Genomic DNA, 20,809 nt, shown 5'->3' with positions numbered 1-20,809 from the left:
GGTCACGCCTGTAATCTCAACACTTTAGTATGCTGAGGTGGGAGGATTGCTTGAGCCCAGGAATTCAAGACCAGCCTGGGCAACATAGAGAGACCTCATCTCTACATACAATTTTTTTTTTAAATTAACTAGGTCCAGTGGCTTGTGTATGTGGTCCCAGCTACTCGAGAGGCTGGGGTGGGAGGACCACTTGAGCCTGGGAGATTGAGGCTGCAGTGAGCCATATTCCTGCCACTATACTCCAGCCTGGGCAACAGAGCAAGCTCTGTCTCAAAAAAACAAAATGTGTATATATATATGTATATATACAGACAAACATTTTCTTTCAATTCCAAAACCTGAACCAACTAATAATTATAGAGTATCACTTAGAGGCAATTAGAAAATCTAGATGATATTCTCACTGTTATTCTTTTGGCTGAATCTTGTTTTTTTCCAAACTAAAAGTAATTTTTTTTTTTTTTTTTTTTTTTTTTGAGACGGAGTCTCTCTGTGTCGCCCAGGCTGGAGTGCAGTGGCACCATCTCGGCTCACTGCAAGCTCTACCTCCCAGGTTCAGGCCATTCTCCTGCCTCAGCCTCCCGAGTAGCTGGGACCACAGGCACCCGCCACCACGCCCGGCAAATTTTTTGTATTTTTAGTAGAGACAGGGTTTCACTGTGTTAGCCAGGATGGTCTCTATCTCCTGACCTCGTGATCCACCCGCCTCGGCCTCCCAAAGTGCTGGGATTACAGGCATGAGCCACCGTGCCAGGCCCAAAACTAAAAGTAATTTTTATGTTCAATATCTTACTGAAACATCTTGACTCTCATAAATAAACATTGCCAAATTTTAACATACTTTCTAAAGTTAGCAGTGAATAAGCATATGTTTCTTAATTTGTGGGCAGTGAAAAATTTGTTTTATTGTGTCTGTCAATAAGATTTGAGTAGTAAATGTGGGTAGATTCATGACACGATCAAATTTCTGGACAATTAACATTGCACAAAATTAATGGCATAAAGCATATTTACAAAGAACTAAACATCAAATGTGAGGTCATCTGAGCATATAGTAGACCTTACTCTTCCTTTCACTTTCTATAAAACATCTGCTTAGGGAAAACCTAGACTTAGAAATAATAAAAATGCAGAGACCAAAGACTGGATTTTTTTAAATGTAACTTTCTTAGAAAAAAGATTCTGCAAAATGTCAGTGATTGAATGTATTTTTAACGTTTGAGCACAGCATGGCACAATAAAACAAATGTCAGCCATCTGACTTGGGTTGTACTTTACAAGTTTATGACTATTGCAAGAGGACAAAATACTGAGGTTGCTGAAGGTAAAGTGTTTTGTTCTGTGGGCCTTTAGCCTTTCTCGTTTTGATCTTCCTCTTTAATCCATAGGTGGTCTGATGGGTGGAGACCTCACATCTGGTGCAGGCACCAGTGCAGGTAAGCACAGACTCCGTACTGCAGTATGTATCATTGTTCTGAGTTCTTCTACTAGGTGATTTGCAGGACAAAGTCTTTTGAACAAATAAAGTTAGGAGATCTGTGAGAGGCATGGAAAAATGACACCAAGAATTTTTAAAGCACTTTTCTGAAGCAGGAGTGGTTAAATAGTAACTTAGAAGAAAACTATTTATTAACTAGAACCTTCCTTAATAAAACTTCAACTGGTCAGCAGAGAATTAAGGGCTCTGATCCAATCAATTTAATCCTGGATACCATCCTTGGACACAAGAGTACCTTTAGCAAACCATACTTTTTGTGTTCTCTGTTAATCATTTCACATTAAATGTGAATCATTTTCCACCCAAAGAAATATTGAACTTCTGTGCATTTCTAAAGGAGAGTACATAAAGAAAAGGAGGGCTTAAGATTTTAATCATTCAACAATACTGTTAATAAAATAAAATCACATTGGCATTAAAATGAGCTCTTAGAGAATATGAATATAATGCGTCCCAAAAAGACCCTAAAATATATTTCAGCTAAGAACTTCTTATACTGTGACCAATAATTGTCTCAGTCACATTTCTCCAGGTTTCCGTGTTAATTCATAATATTGAGATTATTGAGATATCGATGTCATTTTCAATGCAGAGGCAAGATAGCACAATACTTTCAAATGCCAACTGCAGTTCACTATTGGCATAACAAGTAACCATGGTAATTTCTGCAGCTGGAACATGCTATACATTTAAAATAGTAGGAGACAGGCATGAATGACACAAGGTTATGTTTGAAATGTCAAAAAAATCAAGTTTATTGAAATAGCCGTGGATAGCCTAATTAAAATATTTTGCCAGGGTCAAGTAGAATAGCCTGCTAATTATAAGAAAGAAGATAAAGAAAATTGGTTTACAAATACATTTTTATAAATATATCTATTTGAGGGTAGAGTTTCTCTGTTCTGATGCTGGCTCTTCACCAATTCACTGAATAATGAAGAAAAAGTATTAGACCTACACAGTGATTAGCAAACCAGATGAATAACATTAGCTTCCTATTTTATGTATCTTTTGAAAATTAGGTCGAGTCAAATTAGTGCGTAAACTCACGTAGTATTTTGCTGGACATGGAAATGAAATTTTTTCCCTCAAAAAATACTTTGTGGTTTGTAGCCTCAAAATGAGAGAACCAGATCAAATCCAGACCAATGTTTCTTGGATCCAAGTCTCTGCCAAACACTATGATTAGAAAGAATGGCGAGGACTGAGAATTGGGTGGTCACAAAGACCAAGATATAATATAAGAAAAATGGTTTAGATGTTATGATATTTTACCCAATATCTCACTGCACCGGTTTGCTTGCTATTATGGAAACAGCTAGTAGTGGTTCTGAAAGTCATTAAAAGTAGTAAAAAAATATGTGGAGGAAAACATGGCCTACTCAGCTTTGATGGAAGTGGCTTGTTACTGCTTAATAGCTAGAATGCTTTGGAATCCTATATTGAAAATAAAAAGTGTTTGGTTGTTCAATTATTCTGTCATTGTCAATTCCCAGACAGTTGGCTAAGTTTAATGATCATCTAGGGATAGAGAAGACTCTCAATCCTGTAGGCATAAAAGTTTGACACATATGGGATATAGTATCATCGAACTAACAAAATCTTATGCACTTAGCAAATTCATCCTCTTACCTCAGGACCTCTACCATAGGCATGAGAATCTTCTAATTCAGAAATAGAAGAAAACAAAAAGAAAGACACTGAATTACTCCACCCTGGTGATAATAAATATTATATCTTGATTGCATCTTATAGCTATGAGCATGTAGTTTTCACAGTTTCTAAATAGCTATGAAAGTGTTACCCATATTTTAAAAATAGAGGAAGAGGCCCTTTCTAACTCTGGTCCCAAGGAACACCTGTTGCAGAAGACACTTAGTCTCAAGCTTAGCTGTCATGTCCTGCTCATAAACTCAGCCATCTTCCCCTTCCTTCTCATGCCAACCAGTATCATATGTCAGGCTGAATATATCTGTGCTGATGTCAGAGAATCACATAACACCAGAGGACAAGGCCAGCCAGAATGTTGCTACATTTTCAGAGAAGAAAACCAAAGCAAAAAGGCCAAAATATAACTTCCAAATTTTGCATATTGTCATTGAAATTCAAGGTTTCAGATAAAGTTTGAAACTCTTGAGGCCAAGTGGCGAGACTGCAATTACATTACTTTTTAGCAGCTGCAGTTTTTTTCAAAATCAAGTCATCTCACTTTGTAAAAAAAAAAAAAAAAAAAAAAAAAAAAAGTGAGGGGGAGGGAGAGTCTCATGAGGCAAGGAAGTAAATTGAACATTTATTATGTGCCCGTAAATACTAAAAGACCAAAAAGGTAAGCATGCTTTTTTTCAGCTCAGTTTTATCATAAAGTGTAGCATCTTTCCCATCCAGTGCCTGAGCCATCCTTTTCTCATCATACCATCATCCAGTAAGTTTCTAGAACATCCTAATTCATCTCCCTGCTTTATATTGCATCCTGCTCCAGTCTCCCCAGGACTGCTTGTTCTTTCTTAAAACCTTAGGCTAACTGTAGGTCATCATCCACATGCCAAAAATCCAGCCATGGCTTCTCTTTCAAAATTAACCATGAACATCTTATCCCTGGGCCCATTCCTACTCCCCAGCCTTAACCTTCTTCCCTTCTGCCACTGCCGTCAAGAACCTGGCCCTCCAACTCTACTAACAGTAGACATTTAAACTGCTCTTACTGTGTACTCTACCAAAAGTATCATTCTCATAATAGTCGTTTAAAGTAAGTGTTCACATTATGCCCTTTCTATAGATTGGGAAACTGAGGCACACGGAAATTAAGTAATTGCCCAAGGAGGAGCCCAGGCAGTCAGGTTCCATACTGTGTGTTTATATGTGTGTGTTTTGAGACAGTGTCTTGCTCTGTCACCCAGGTTGGAGTGCAGTGGCACGATCTAGGCTCACTGCAGCCTCAACCTCCTGGTCTCAAGCAGTCCACCTCCCTCAGCCTACTGAGTAGCTGGGACCACAGGCGTGCACCACCATGCCTGGCTAATTTTTTAATTTCTTTTCCTTACAGAGATGGGGTCTTGCCATGTTTTTCAGGCTGGTCTTGAACTCCTGGATTCAAGCAATCCTCTCTCCTTGGCTTCCCAAAGTGCTAAGATTACAGGCATGAGCCTCTGCACCCAGCCTCAGAGTGTGTGCTCTTAATTGCTACACTGTGCCGCTACTTGGCAATGTCAGGGCTGCTTGCTCTTACCTATGCAATCCTAGCACGACTTTCCTTCTTCTGCTTCGTGCTACTGAGCACTCTTTGTCATCCCAGAGAATTCAGTTCAGCCATTTGAGAAAAGCCTTTCCTGACTCTAACAGAGAAGTTATGCACCTCTTTCCCGTGCTTACATAGTAGCCTGTACCAACATTACATTTCTCATTGCATTATGATTGCAATATCTGGGCACATCTCTCTAGGACGCTCAGCTCTGTGGAGGCAAACTGTTTCTTATTCAGTTTGTATTCCCAGTTTAACACATAAGCGTTAGCACACAGCAGATACTCGGTAAATGTTTGTTAGCTGAGTAAGGGAAAAATGGATCTTCTAGCCATGAAGTTTTAATAGTGTTGATGTAAACCAGAAGGAACATTTCAAAGAAATTATGTAATTTTCAATAAAAAAGATATACCCTTGATCTATAACTCACAAAAATAATGTATTCTTCTGAAACAGTATACAATGAATGTTTAATTAACTATTTGATTAAATGGCTGAGTACCCTGGGCCAATAAAGCAAAGTTTCATTAACTCCTCTAATATTCTTAATGGAAAACCTAAAGAGCTGACATATAGTAGTAAATGAAATGTAGGTTGGTATCTAAGATCATCACAAATCACCTCTTAATACAACTTCTTATCATCACTTAACTTGAAATACTTTCAAAGATGAGGCAAAAGGTAATAAAGAAGTAGCAGGATGGAGTTGTACTCTTGGTATAAGAGAAATATACAGCAAGTCATTATAATACATTAGTTAGTAACAGTGACTTTTCTAAGGTTTCAGTTGATGGTTATTCATCCACTACTTAATTCTTTCCTCTCAACAACCTAAATGAAAAGTCACTGCTTTTAAAATAACATTTTGTCATAACTCTGTACATTAAAACTTTTTTTTTTTTTTGAGACGGAGTCTTGTTCTGTCACCCAGGCTGGAGTGCAGTGGCGTGATCTCAGCTCACTGCAACCTCCGCCTCCCAGGTTCAAGCAATTCTCCTGCCTCAGCCTCCCGAGTAGCTGGGACTACAGGCGCACGCTGCCATGCCCAGCGAATATTTTGTATTTTAGTAGAGATGGGGTTTCACCCGTTGTCCAGGCAGGTCACAAACTCCTGAGCTCAGGCAATCCGCCCACCTCGGCCTCCCAAAGTGCTGGGATTACAGGCATGAGCCACCATGCCCGACCACATTAAAGCTTTTAACATGCTAATCTGAGTGGTTATTGATGATGGTAAGATCAAGTTGTTTTGTAGTCATTAGATTTAATGGAAATAACCATTAGCACAGAAATGCCTTGTGTTGGATTATTCACTATCCTGTTAGTATCCTTTGTTTTCACTTTGATAATATGATTGCCTTTTATTGAGTAGAAAGGACCAGTATGCTCAAGGAGTTATTGATTCATAGTTGAGATCAAAAAAAGAAAGAGAAAAAAGAAACGAAAAACCTTTAGGAATTCCTTTGAACATTTAAGATAATTTTACAATCTACATAGCTATTTGACAATAAGGCAAAGGAGATTTATGTATATTGGTTAATAATTTCAATTGGCATTTATTGTAAATTAGATATAATTTTATATAAAAAGAAACCAACAGCCGTTTTCTTATTTTGATTGTTAACTGTTTACTATTTTATGCATTTGGTTATCAAGCATTGTCACTTCTGGAATGCTTAATTTATATCAGCTAAATACGTGGAGAGTTGATGGTGGCAATGTACTGCCGTGGATAAATATTGAGCAGTGAATAGGAGATCTGGTTTCCAGACTCTGGAAAGACTCCATTTAGCAAGACCTTAGGTCATGACTTAGCACCTTTGAACTTAGTACTTACTCAGATTGGAGATAAGAAACAAATATTTTTACAATCCGTTTACACGCAATGTTTTATGATAATATAATCATAAAATTTTGCTTATATTTTTGTAATTCATCTAGCATTGAAAAAGAAAAAAACTTAGCATATTACAAAATAGAACTAAGTGGAAAGAGGAAAGGTCAGACAATGCTTAATTTTTCTGTACCAGTACCATTGTTTTGCAAGTATTTGTTTTCAAGAATACTTATCAAAAATTTATTGGCTGACTTTCTTATTGGCCAAAAAGACACCTCTGCAATTCTTACTTAGTGACTTAAAATATCCGTGAAGTGGTTAAAAATTTAGTTTAAAAGATTGGCTTTAACAAGTTTGCATTTTTTTTTGCCCAGGAAAACATAACTTAAGATTGCAATATTCAAGAAAGGGAGAAAGATACTTAATTACCCTCAAATAGGAAAACTAATTGTTAGTATAAAGATGCAATTTTTACATTATTTTTAAAATATTATTAAGCAGCAAATGAAAAAATCTAGGTTAATAGTTGGGTTCTGTTTTGAAAGTATTGTTCCATTAGTTTGAATTGTTCTGAATTAAAAATTCTGAATTCATCTGCAGTTTTACCTTGGGAGTTCACCCAAAACATAAGTAAATAACTAACAGCATTGCTTTATTATTACTATCTATGAAATTAAGTAACAATGATATTTTTAACCCAAACCAAGTTTATCAAGATGAAAGGGAAAAAGAACCTAGTCCTCAAATTAGATAGCTACAGCATGTGGTATGCAGCTACTGCCAAGAAAATCAGTGTTCACTTTCCATATACAAAACCTGGCAAATTATAGATAAACCAGTACCTTGATACCATTCTCTAGGGGCTCCTGTTGAAGTGAGAAAGGCAGGTCAAAGACAAGACAAATGAAAAATGTTACAGGTTAAGTCAGGATGTTGTAAAATATGCCTTTGACCCCTTTGGTTTGACTTCATTCTTAAGGAGTTTGATTTCCAGAGGAAAAAAAGAAAATTTTAGGTTACAACTTACTAGAGAGTGTTTTAGCAGATTTTAGAGCCCTTTGTTTATCCTGATTTCTGACTTCACAAATCGTATCCTTTTTATCCTCTATCCTTCTATATATACAGTAAAGTACTGTGAAGATTGGTTTCTTCACTCATATCCCATTGATTTAACCTAATAGTGTGAAGGATAATAAAACCTTGGTTGTTTTTAATATTAAATTCAAGCAGTTAATATTTCCCCCTGAAATACGGGTTTTATTCAGAATTTGTCTTTTTTTCTCAAAGCAGTCTTTTTTCTTTATACACCCATTAGGTTCTTTTTCCCTATCTTTGGCATCACGATAAGATTTTATTTGGAGATAACACAGAAAGGAAAGCTTTTTTCATAATCATCAGTGATGTGACATTGTGCATCAGTAGACAGCAGATGCTGAAGGGGGGATTTGGTTAAAAACCCCCTCTTTTGGAAATCAGTTTTTTACTTACCAGGGACTTTCTCACTCGGTGCTTCAAGGCTGTCGGCCAAGAGTATAATCTGCTGTTTTTAGACAAACCTTTGCCAATCACTTAAATTTTGCAGTTACACTTACATAGTACGTTTCAGTTGAATTTCAATCCAAAGAGTATTTAGTTATGATACAGTATCATATTTGAAAGATCATTAGCTATGTTAAACTTAAGTATTGTACCAAGAACCTTGGATGACAGTTTAAATTTATAACCAACTGATACGTCCAAAAGGTGCTAAGTATTCACTGTGTTTATTTATTATTGCTCCATTTCAATTGTTTTAACTGAACTCAATATTTAAGTTTATCTATTTTACTAGACATTATGCCTTCTTTTTACAATTTCTTGACCTTAGAGTCCACCCACCACCTCCAGTTATGATAAAGAACCGATTATGTTGTATTTAAAGTATAAGGAGGGAAAGGCCCTGCTATACTAATATAGAACATTATAATATAGTAGTAAGAGAAAACTAAATCTATGGCCAGTTTACATATTCAAACATTATAACATTAATTTACATAACAATCAAGAAAACTGAATCTTTAGTTGGCTCTAATATTAAGCAACCCAGTGAAAACCGTAAAACCACGGAGCAAAATTTTTGCCCAAGGAGTAGTTTGGGAAAAGATTCCAGAGGCAGATATTCAAAATAATAAAACAAGCAAGGAAAATATGTGATATACAAATTATTTTAGGGATGGCACTATTGCCCTTGAAAAGTCTGTTAAACTCCTCTTTTTCAGGATTGTTGTAAAAATTAAATGAGATAATTGATGCAAGGGGTCTAGCACAGTTTCTGCCCCAGAGTAAGTGCTTGTTAATAAATGTGAGCTATGGTTATAATCATCTACATTCTTGATTTTCTAGCCTTTCTGGTTATAATGTTTAGCTTAATGCAGTTCCAGTAGTATTTATGAAATGTGTGGTGAAGGGAGCACACCAGTAGGCTTCACAGAGATGTCCAGCACGGGGCTCCTATCCTCAAGGGTGGAAGTAAAGCAGATGTATTAATAAATCTGAAGCAGAATGTGAGAGCAGTACAGTACAGTGCAACACATTTCACTTTGAACGTTATGAACTTCTGATGTGTTCGCAGCAGTTGTGTAAATGTTAAAACCACAAGTAATTATTCTTTCTCTTCTGTCATGCTCTCTCTAATTTATACTGTCTCAATATTTTTGTTTATAAAAATGACTGAAAGAATGAGCGATTGTGTCAATAATGAAGACACCCCCTCATTTTTAGCAAAGAGACAGCCCCAAAATCTCAAGAAGTGAACAATTAAATGAGTCATAAATCTATCATTCATAGTTAAATGGAATTTTTTAAAGATAGTGTGGTTCAATAGCATTTTTATGGTGCAATTAAAAACTATCCCTTCAGTAAATCGGTACCCAAAGGAGACTGATTTTGGGGGTTTTTTTTGTACTGGAAACATCAGATTGTCAATTTCTTCCTTATTTGCAAATACAAGGATGCATGCTAAATCTCAGACATCTGGCTTTTGTAATGTAGTGGTAGCAACCTGCATTTTGGATTCAAATCAAAGCTCTCTTCCTTGCTGACAGGGTGATCTCAGTCAAGTAACGGAAGCTTCTTAAGCCTCAGTTTCCTCATCTGTCAAAAGCTGGGATGGTGATGCCTAAATCCGCATTACAGTTAGGACAAATGAGAAAATCGTTTGCTAACACAAACCTGCTTTATGGACTCTCAATCTTTGGAAAAACAACTTAGTAATAAGTAAAAATTCTTTACCTCTCCCTCACAATCCAGAGCTTACACAGTATGTGCTGTATGTTAAAAGCTCATTGTCTCATTGACAATCTGTTAATTTCACACACACACACACACACACACACACACACACAAATCGCTGAACAAAAGACAACCCAAGAAACATCAAGGACAAATAGGCTAGATATGAAATTCCTGAAGCTGTGGTCCAGCATCAGGTGACATGGTCAAAGAGAAGAGACAGCTCTCTTTTTAGAACGTCTGATGCCCCCGAACTGGTATGGCCAAGAATAGTTCTTGGCTTTGGTGTAGTCTTGGGGTATTTCTCTAAGAATATACCACAGAATGCACTGAGGTTTCACAGAAGTTTCTTCATAGTTTAACATTATGCATTATTATATAATTTCCCTAAGAAACCCCCAGAAAAAGTGGAGCCTTTATTTTGTGTGTAAGAATCCCTAATTAGGTGTCTTTAGCAAGATAAGAATCAGAAATCTGATTTGCCCCCATTCTACATTAAGCATATTGAAATTTTCATCATTCCCAGATTTCTGACCCCTGAATGTTTTGTGGTTGCCTTTTCTCTTAGAGCTATTCAATGTGAAAGATCTTTTTTTCTCAACAACAACAAAAAAAACCAATTTTGATACACAACAGCTGAATAACTTACAGTTCCTAGCATATGTAACAAGGTTTCAGGCATTCAGTCTAGGACTGCAATCTAGAAGATCATATTTTTCCACTAATTTTTTTTCAACTGTCACTTCCATTAGAGTAAGGGATTGTATAAGCAAGTTTATGATACACAATTTAAAGTAATTTTCTATAAAAAGATGTATGTTCATTTGAGGCACAAAACAATATCCTGATATTGGAAACTAACTTTTAATCTTAGAACTTTAAAAACTAAAATATAAAATTAATTTATGATAGTGAGCATTATTATGTATGTGACATTTTCTGTCTAACAACCCAGTATGCTGTAACTGTTTTCAAAATTGCTTTTTTTTTTTAAAGTGAGTAAAACATTTTGTTGAAGTAAAAGCAGCAAATCGATACTTCAGAGGTCCAGCTATATGTTCAGCTTAATGTTTTCCTGTGGCAATTTGCTTCAAATCCCTCAAAATCAGATACTATTAACAAATTACTAAACGAAATTATTCTTATACATTTATATATTAGAAGTTATTTCCCGGGTAACAACTAATCGCGGATACTAAAAACTACTAGACATTTCACTTTAACATTGGGTGTCTCTGATAGAAGCTGGTCTCTTAAATTGACAGTAAGTAAGCTCGTTACCATTTGAGTATATTACAGGGGAGAAGATTATTGACTAAAATATTACAAAATCTACTTTTAAAAGCATATTTAATCATCCACTCAAAATAGCACACTGAAAGTTAAAGCAGCTACTCTGGTGTTCAGTGTAGCTAAACCCAGTATTTCCTACTTGTAAATATTTATTTATCCAGAAAGAGACCAGAAATATGGTTTGAAACATCACCATTCTGTGCCTCTTTATGCAAATTCAGCGTCTCTTTATGCGAATTCAGTGTCTTCTGAACCAGAACTACTATTTATTATGCCCAAGTTGACCTTACAACATGTCCCTCAAACTTGCACATCACCTCTGGCTTAGGACAACATTGACTGGCCTGTCCCTACTTGTGTCCTCTCCTCATTTGTATATAATTTGAAAATGAGACTCGACATAGAAAGGCTTTTACTATCTCAGAGCATGACCGGTTCTGAAGGAGCAGTGTAGTGTTGCACTTCAGGGCGTGGACTCTGGACACACTGCTTGGGTTCAAATCATAGCTCCACCAGTTGATAGCTGTTTGACATTGAGCAAATTCCTGGACCTCTCTTTTCTTCGGTTTTCTCATTTCTCATTTTTCATAGGGATACTATTAGTATCCCACAGGGTTGTTCTTGTGAGGGTTAAAAGTGCTTTACATCCATGTACAATATTTAGCACTTATATAGCAGTTACAAGTGCCTGGTACTCTTCTGAGCAGTTAATGTGTATGCTTAATGTTGTGTTGTTGGTAAATAATACTATACACTGTGTTAGCAATTGCTAATATTGTTGGATGGTAAGATTGTCAATGACTACCTCAGATAAGTACCTGAGAGCCTCTCATTCAGATTACTTTTATGCTTCTCTCACACTAGGGGAATACTTCTATTGAGAAAACTAAGGCTCAGTAGGGCTGAGAGAACTCTTAACAGAAACATTTTGAGTAGAACCTAGATTCCTCTGCCTTATCTTTTCTTGTCCCCAACTCTTGGCTGCCTGTAAATCTTTCTTTCTGTGCTGCCTCATTCAGACATCATTTCTCATGTATTCTAGAGCAAGGCATTCTAACTAGCTTCTCTAACAGCAGTCCAACCCCCTTTTGTCTCTCCTTTCCACTGCCATCATTGTTCCTTTCCTAACACAAATTTAATAAAGCTAACAACTAAGAAACTATCTTAGGCACTCATTTTCTAGAGTATACGGTTTGGTAAAAGTTTAGTATAAAGCCTACAGTGTAAAGTTAACATAATCTTAGAGGTTCATGTTAGCCACGCCTTCTTTTTCAACTTCGGAAAACTGTATCCTGCATTCCTTCTCTCCGCAAAGCCTCTCTCTGAACCATCTGATAAATTCCTATTCACTCTTAATAGCCACCCTGCCACCATTCTTTTTCCTAGGATATCATGCAGCTTATCTTTTGGTGAAAAGTTCTATATGAGTAAATTAGTGTTGAGATTTATCTTGATATAACGACAACCTGTGGCAACAAATACTCGTCAGTGTGGAAGAAAATATCAGAGACTTCAACTTTTCATTTTCATTAGGGAAAATGTCTGACTTGTTTAATTCTACCACTTGCAGTTAGCTAAGGTAATGCGCTGTGAAATGATTAACAGGTGCAACAGGTAGAAAAGAAGCTTTAATTAACTATAAACAAATTTAGTAGGTGGGCACTTACACGATTTCCTGGCTTTCATATTATATGGTTGATAAGCAGTTTGTCTCAATAGTGTACTTGGTCATCAATTTGCAATCACTATCTAAAATACAAAATTTTCTCAAGTAGCATAAAAAGACCCTTGATATTTCAGTTTAACAAGTTACTCATTACATTTTCAGTTCTCACCTCATTGTCCCTCAATAACTTACCTTTTAGTGCCTTTCCTGAATAATTCTTAATTTTTCTAGCATATTCTATGTATCTATTTGTGAAGCACTGAAACATATAAAGAACTAGTACTCTGTGTATTATCACTGCCTCTAATTGCAGCAGAGGGGAGTGAATTCAGTGTGGGCTGAAGTTGTCTGAAAGGCATCATGAAAGAGTTGGAACTTTAGTTGATCCTTAAAAGATAAATTTGAATTAAACAGGAGAGCCAATACTGCCAGTTATTGAACTGCTAGAGCAAAGATTTGCATATATTCCGAGGACCATAAGGCAGGCTGTGGCCATTGGAAATTAGGTTTCATAGATAGAGTGTGTCAACTGTAGACAGTTCTGAGAGCCAGGCAGGGCACTGACTCAACTGTGTTAAGCATTCATGTATGAAAAAGGAACATGATGGAAGTAGCAGTTCAGAAAGACTTCCTTGAGTGGGTTGGTTAGCATCACACAAATGCACAAAAGTTTGCATACAGCTTTAAGGAATTCCTCTGAAGGCCTGAAACTCCTCTTAAGGCCTGGTGAAGAACCCCTCAACTAGAGACCAGAGGCCCAGATGGAGAGATGCTGAAATATTTATTCAAATGGTGATGAAAGCCAAAGCTAAGATGGTGGCAGTGGAAGTAGAGACAGGCATTTCTGAAGAAAAATGAACAAGATTTGGTATCTCATTGGATATGGAGATGGAAGAAGGAGGGGGGATGATGGAAGATGACAGTTTGGTAGATTAAAAAATGGTTATGCCAATGACAGAATTAGCCATGGTCCATAGTGACTAGTTCGGTTTGTGCTTATTAGTCTTATATGCTTGTATTCATAATTAAAAGTCCTAGAAAAGAAAAAGGAACAAGTGAAGAAAACTCAAACTGCCTAAACATCCAAATAAAAGAAAGTTTCAGAACTTTGGGCTCAAAGAGAGCTGCATGTTCAAGTGAGCTCTGTGAGACAAGGCAAAATGCCTTCCTCATATCTTAAGCCAGGAATATGTTCTTTGAATTTACAACTTCTTAAAATAGGAGTCAATAAAAAAAAATGCAGCAAGTGTTTGCAAGTTAACTGGGGAGAAAAATGTTTTTTCTGCTAACACCACATTCAAGTTCTATGTATTGACACTAACTTTAATATGAGTATATACAAACTTGTAACCAGAAGAGGTAGATTCTGTAATCCTGTATGTAAGTTAACTCAAATATGCTTAAATTTGTAATTTTTATGTAAAACAATATTTTTAATCAAATGAAACTATAAAACAAGCTGACTCTAAAGTTGGTCTGTACTTCATTTTCTTATAATCTATAATCAGGAAATCCATTCACTCCTGCTTTATAATTTTTGTGCCTTTAAGTGGTCAGAGGAATGTGACATCTGCATAGAGTCACGTCTAAATTGATAATTGTCCAGGCAGAGGGTAATTTTAAAACATAGCATGAAAATGTTGAATCTGTATATTAGAAGGTTGTTGAGAGGTGGTGTTTCCCACCTCCCGGACCCCTGAATTTAAATGCGACCATTCTCTTTGGTGAATTTATCTTAAGGTGGGACAACAGGCTCAACACAGGCCGCAGCGTTCTGAGTGAGGAGGAGGCTGCGGTTTCCCAGCCGGTTTAAATGCAGGCTCTTCTTAGCAGTAAACCACACGCATGTATTCATCATTGATTTTCAAATCATAGGTTTCTATATCACTGGTTTAGGATCCACAGTCTTGCATTCCTGAATCTATATTATGCCCAAAGAATAACAATTTGGTGGCTGGAAACAGAAATGGTTATTATACGGCTCCAAAATGCTAGCTGGCACAATATGCTAAAAACAGCAGAAATTCACTAGCAAAAAGCAGAATTTATTTGTTCTTAAAAATAACTCGATGCTCTAAAAATATGAATTTAAGAAGTGTCATCATGGTTCAAAATATTTTACATTTCAATATGTAAACACCTTAAAATATGTGACTAATCTTCTAAAATGGCGTAATTTCCAAATAACAGGAAATATTCCAAGAGAAAAATAGAAGGCTTTTTAAATCAATTTTTTTAGTTTTGAGGTATTTATTGAATGAAAAACTATAATGTATGTTTACTTTTTTTTCCCTACTGCTGCCCTGAATCACCATTTAAAATGTGGGCAAAAAGACATAGGCTTTGTTGGAATTTCTCAGAGAGTTTACTGCAGAAAATGCTAAAAAAAAAAAAAAAAAAAAAAAAAAAAATTTTCTCAAGGCCTCCGTGAAGCATTTCCATTTTCGCACACTGGCCCAGTACTTGTCATATCACAGGACAACACATTTCACAAAGTGGTTTTACTTCCTTTTAGCAAAATAACTCCTCCATGCAAACCAGTATCGGCATCTACCGAGCTGGGGTTTTAGTTTCTTCTGATCTATTCAAGCTTCATTGCACTGCTTAACTGACCTTTTTCTCCCCCTTCTTTTGAAATTACCCAGCTAATTTTCCATTTGATTGTTTATATAAACCAGATCTCACACAGGCTTAATAGATAAGTGACATATGTCTTCAGTGTGTCCATCTGACCTTCAGCAGACAGCAAAGTATAGAGCAGAATTGACCTTGATGTTCTCATTCTCTTTTTATCCCATAGAATCTATTAATTCAAACTAAGCTCATAACATATTCACAATAACGATTCAGGATGACATATTAAATATAAAACTCCTCTAAGCACTCCATTTTGTCAAGCATTTTTTTTAAGTGAACATACACTCTTTTGTTTGTTTTTTTCTTCTAGTGAGAGAAAGTAAATGCATTGTTTTATGTAACAGCTTTTGCCATGGAATACTGTTCGAATTTAATGTAAAGAAAATTTTGGGGTTTGTCATATTTATCTAGCTTTAGAGAACTTGGCTAATTTTCCAGAAGTTTTCTTATAGAAGGGAATTTATATTCAGATTCAGCCAACATTTCTTAAGTGACTCCTGTGTGCTCAACACACATTTTGGGGATGTCCAGTTTGTTTTATTTTTGTTTTTTTACCCCAGGAACTGGGATAATTTTATTCATAATCCAATTGACAGACTTAATCTTGTAGTTATTTGTTATATATTCAGCCTGTTTATTCATGCATAAAATGAGACAGGTAAATGAATGGGATATGAAGAACAAATCTGCTTTATGCAGTGCGCCTCAAATATATTTTGCTTCTAAAGGTGTTCCCATAAATATCTCCTGAAATATACCTTTGCTCTGCCTTCCCAGTTCCTCATGGCCTCTATCTCAGGCCATCAAAGTAGTTTCCAGACTGGTCCACACTAGCAGGTCTTACTAATTCCTGAGTATACCAATGTCAGTAGATCTTTCTGACCACTTAGAGGTCTGTGTCATACCTCTACTCTGAAACTTTCATTTCCACCATATAAACCCAAGGCCTTTTAGCCTGGAATTTGAGATCTCCACAGCCCAACCCCTGCATCCCTCCAGAGCCTCTGACACCCCTCTCTTTTCACGGATCCCCTTCTGAACAGGTTCCTCTCAGTGCCCCTTACCATGCTCTATAAACTCCTACCTCAGCCCTTTCCTGCTGCCCAATCACAAGCCTAGAGTATCTTCCTATGGCCTTTCTTTCTTCAAGGCCCTCACCAATTCCTGCCTCTTCCGTGAATCTTTTATTGGATCACCTCTTCTCTCCCAGGAACTCAGTAACACTTAATCTGGATTACTCTGCAGGCACCTCACCCTACGCTGCCTTGTATTGGTCTTTATGTTTTCCATGAGTATGTACTGGATTACCACAAAGAGATTTCAGAGCTTTTCAAGCCTGGGGCCTTGTCTTTGCATCCTCACTGGGTAGCACACAATCTCACTCATGCAGGGGTAATAGATACTTAAGTTTTGTAATGATGACAATAACAATGAGGTGTAACTGTCTCCTTTAGAACGCTTCAGAAAACAACTGTCTAGTTTCTAGCAAGGATTGTCGAATCAGGTAGCTGAATTCTCTTATTCTCCCTTCAGAGGCAGTGAAGGAAATCAGCAGATGTCTTTCTGAGTCCGCTGTCATGCCAGCTCTGCTGGCATTTGTAATCAACTCCTCCCTAGCTCTCTTGGTCGTATTTTGAAATACGAAAAACGGAGACCTTGGGATATCCACTTTTCTGTTAGTAGGATACTGAACATCAGAGACCTAAGAAAACTCTTTCAGTCTTCCAGTTCAATGGCTATTCCTGTGCCTTGGTGAATCAGCACTTTCGCGGAGGCATCATCGCTTCATTTCAGCTCCAGGGAAGGAGTCTTGCTTTCTGAAGTTCTGTGTGAGGAGGAAAGCAAGGGTTATACACTGAACTTAGTGAGGAGGGCAAAGCAGATGGAAGAAAAACCATAGAGAGAATTCACTCAGAGAAAAGCGGAACTGAACAGCAAAATGTGTAAGCAGCTTCCCCTCCTCCTGCATGTCCTAGAAATTACAGTCTTGCTGGTATGCCCTTTCTTCATTTAAGGACACACAGACACACAAAATAAAACCCAAACCAGTGAACTGAAAGAGTGAGTCACGCCAGCCAGGCCTCCGCCAAGCTAGTCAATTAAAGTGCAAGACCAGTTCTGTGCTTTTCTTAGACCCTGAACTACTGTCTGACTTTCTTCCTGAATATTTTTGATAGGAAAAAAGTATATGCTGACTTCTGAGCAAGTTGATGTATATTGGCTCTCTTCTCATAAAAAGTTTTTAATCTTCCTTCAGAGGACTATTGAATAATTAATTGGGTTACTTGTCCCATGGAGGTCAAATCAGTCAGCCTATGGTTTTGCAATGTATGTCTTACCATTAAGCTTTTGTTTTTATTCTCATGTTGTGTATTCTTCGGAAACATATTTGACCTAGATTTCTTCCTAAATGCTTTATTGTTTTTTGTTAACAGGGAACGGGTATGGCAATCCCCGAAACTCACCAGGTCTGCTGGTCTCACCTGGTAACTTGAACAAGAATATGCAAGCAAAATCTCCTCCCCCAATGAATTTAGGAATGAATAACCGTAAACCAGATCTCCGAGTTCTTATTCCACCAGGCAGCAAGAATACGATGCCATCAGTGGTAATACAAAACTACATTTTAAATAAATATTGATAATGTTTTGTATATGTTTTGCTGTTTTTATATTTGTGTAACTTGATGAATTACTTACATTCTCCCAGAAAATTAACACATCAGTGCCATTGACAGAGCCTTGCTTGTATTTAGCTATTATTTCTGGTAACTGGTTTGCATTTCCCTTTTCCGTGTTAAAAAAGAAAAAAAAAACGTCTAGTGAACTTCACTAGGCTGATGTTCTAGGATAAGAAAAACATTTTCTTTTAAGGCTTTCAATTTATAGTTGGAAAAAAATCAGACACTACCATCGGTCAATCTCTACGTCCCATAAGCAGAGTAATAATAGGTAATGAAGTACTTCATAACATAGTATTTTTACAATATTTATGTCCTCAACATGCTGACAATGAGAAAATACTTTCCATACTTTCTAAATGAACTTTCTCCTGTTAATTAGCAAATCCTTTCTTAGATGTATTGCAATGATTATATCTAATACATCACATGCCTGCACACTGCCTCAATTCATCTTTCCATATATGTACTTCATGAAAATAGCTATCTCTCAAAAGCAAATTAAAATCCTAGGCATTTTAAGAACAAAGGTTATATTTTACATCAAAAAAGAATTGTAGCACCTCTAAGAAAGATAAATAAATAAGAAATTTTAAACAGAGATTATATCCCCAGACCCTGTCATTTTTCGTACTTCTGGGTCTGCATGCCTAAGATGAAGATAATGTTATGGGACCAAATTCAACAACAAAGAGACTTACATCAGTGTTCTACAAATTAGCTTTGCTTGAGCAAGAACGTTTAAAACCAAGATTCAGTAGACAAATTTAGATCATTCTGCAAACACATTTATTTATTTTTTTTCTTTCTCTGCTCTGTGGCAAGCTTCAGGGTAAAACAGTCCTGCGAACTGATTAGTTTATTATGGCACAGTGCAGATTAATTTTGAATATCAACCAAAAAAATCACATAATATGCAACATTCCCTTCAGAAAAAAACTGGGTCTAATAAATATAACCTCCTACAGGGCTACAGCCAAGCAGTGTGGGCCGTGCATGGCAGGCCATCTCTATCAACAGATTTATTCCAGGTCCCTTAAAACTGATGCTGTCCCAGGGAATCTGTGATGGGCCAGTTAGGTCCCTCTCTGGCAGCCAGGTGTGTAGCTCCCCTTCCTCCAGCAAGTGAGGTTGCAAAGCACAGTCTTTTTTTTTTTTTTTTTTTGCCTTCAAAATGAAGTGATGAAATAATGAACATTGAGACACTGACCTGGGCTGAAAACCGGGTAGATTGTCTTCACATGTGAGACAAACAGCTCATTAAGGGAAACAAAGAATGTCTTTGTAAGGAGTTATCTTTGGAGTCTGGGTTTTAAAACTGTTTAAACTGTTGTGTCTATCGGAAGATGCTTTTCCTATTGTTGAAAAGATTTTGCCCAATTATAAATATTTACGGACACTAATTAATAAAACTCCTTCCACATGCTCTCAGTCTGAGGATGTCGACCTGCTTTTGGTAAGTGGTGAGAGCACTTCCCTCAAATGGCATGTGCAAAGCTACTTTTAGGTAGAGGTGGTAGCTTTGACAAGATTGGAAGATATTGGAAGTTACCACAGTATGTCAACATTGATTATGTTTAAATACCATTAATTTCTGGCATCACTCACAGGTGAAAAGAATGTCAGCTTTTTTTTTTTGTTTCAATATTTTTTCTGTTTTCAATATTTTAGGACAATTTATAGTAAAATTCAAACAAAAATATTCTTTCGTTACATAAAACTAAAATATTTCTTCTTCTGGGAATTAAAGTCTCATGATTTTAAGTTTATGTGGTGGATCTTTTATCTCTTTACTGTAATGAGTTAAATATTCGCATTAGCTGCTTTGCCATCTAGTTCGAGGGAAGTTTAGAAGAATCTGAACAAAGTGGTCACAGCACCACCTGCTGGTCAAAATATAACATGAGCCCCTACTCATTTGCTCTCTGCTGTATGTAGAACTGAACATAAAAACTACCATGGTTGATTTTAATTTTTTTTAATTTGCATTTGAATAAAAACTGAAACAATGGAAGTACAGTATACATATTTCATCAGTTTTCAACATAGTCTGTTTTTACCCATAATAAAGCTATGGTACTTGTTACTAGTTCAGTTGCCTAGGAGATACTGATGTAATGGGTTACTATGGCAACAGCTGGTCTCTTGAAGGATTGTAAATGATAGGGTTGGCAGAGTTCATAGAGACACATGTTAAATGATTAATTTCATGAGATTTGTACCAAGTTATCTCTTTATGTGCAAAACTAATACTGAAATCTAATATTTTTAACTTTTAAAAAAATCCATCAGTAATGTCTTTTTATTTACTTTAAAAGAATCAAAGGATAAATAACTCCCAGTCGGCTCAGTCATTGGCTACCCCAGTGGTTTCCGTAGCAACTCCTACTTTACCAGGACAAGGAATGGGAGGATATCCATCAGCCATTTCAACAACATATGGTACCGGTGAGTAGCTTTGTCGTGTGCGATTAGTACACTACATACTTTTTATTGAAAAGCAAGATGAAAAAGTTATCTTTTACTCTATTAGGAAGCTTTATTTAGGGTCTGCACTGTCCACAGCACTGCAACATTACCCATTCTTTACTAAGACAAAGTGAATATCCACATTTTTCTTTCTTAACTGACTGAAAGTTTTATTTATGCAACCTGAGTTCAAAACAGAAACACACTTTCAAGAAAATTGAGCT

General features: G+C 36.6%; 1 protein-coding gene across 16 annotated transcripts in view; it reads left to right on the top strand.

Annotated features, from left to right (window-relative positions):
• Positions 1–20,809, top strand: part of MEF2C (myocyte enhancer factor 2C) — a 170,004-nt gene that overhangs the window by 138,471 nt on the left and 10,724 nt on the right. For 10 of the 16 annotated variants that reach the window (XM_030816675.1, XM_030816638.1, XM_030816631.1 and 7 more), the window contains 4 exons: positions 1,389–1,436; positions 17,872–18,044; positions 19,549–19,572; positions 20,435–20,564. In XM_030816675.1, coding sequence (XP_030672535.1) covers positions 1,389–1,436; positions 17,872–18,044; positions 19,549–19,572; positions 20,435–20,564 — 375 coding nt within the window. The remainder of the gene's footprint in view (positions 1–1,388; positions 1,437–17,871; positions 18,045–19,548; positions 19,573–20,434; positions 20,565–20,809) is intronic. The other 6 variants (XM_030816699.1, XM_030816681.1, XM_030816659.1 and 3 more) reach the window with 1 other exon arrangement.

The sequence above is a fragment of the Nomascus leucogenys genome, chromosome 2 (assembly GCF_006542625.1).
Source record: "Nomascus leucogenys isolate Asia chromosome 2, Asia_NLE_v1, whole genome shotgun sequence".
Taxonomy (NCBI): Eukaryota; Metazoa; Chordata; class Mammalia; order Primates; family Hylobatidae; genus Nomascus; species Nomascus leucogenys.
This window is presented reverse-complemented; position numbering and strand designations above follow the sequence as displayed.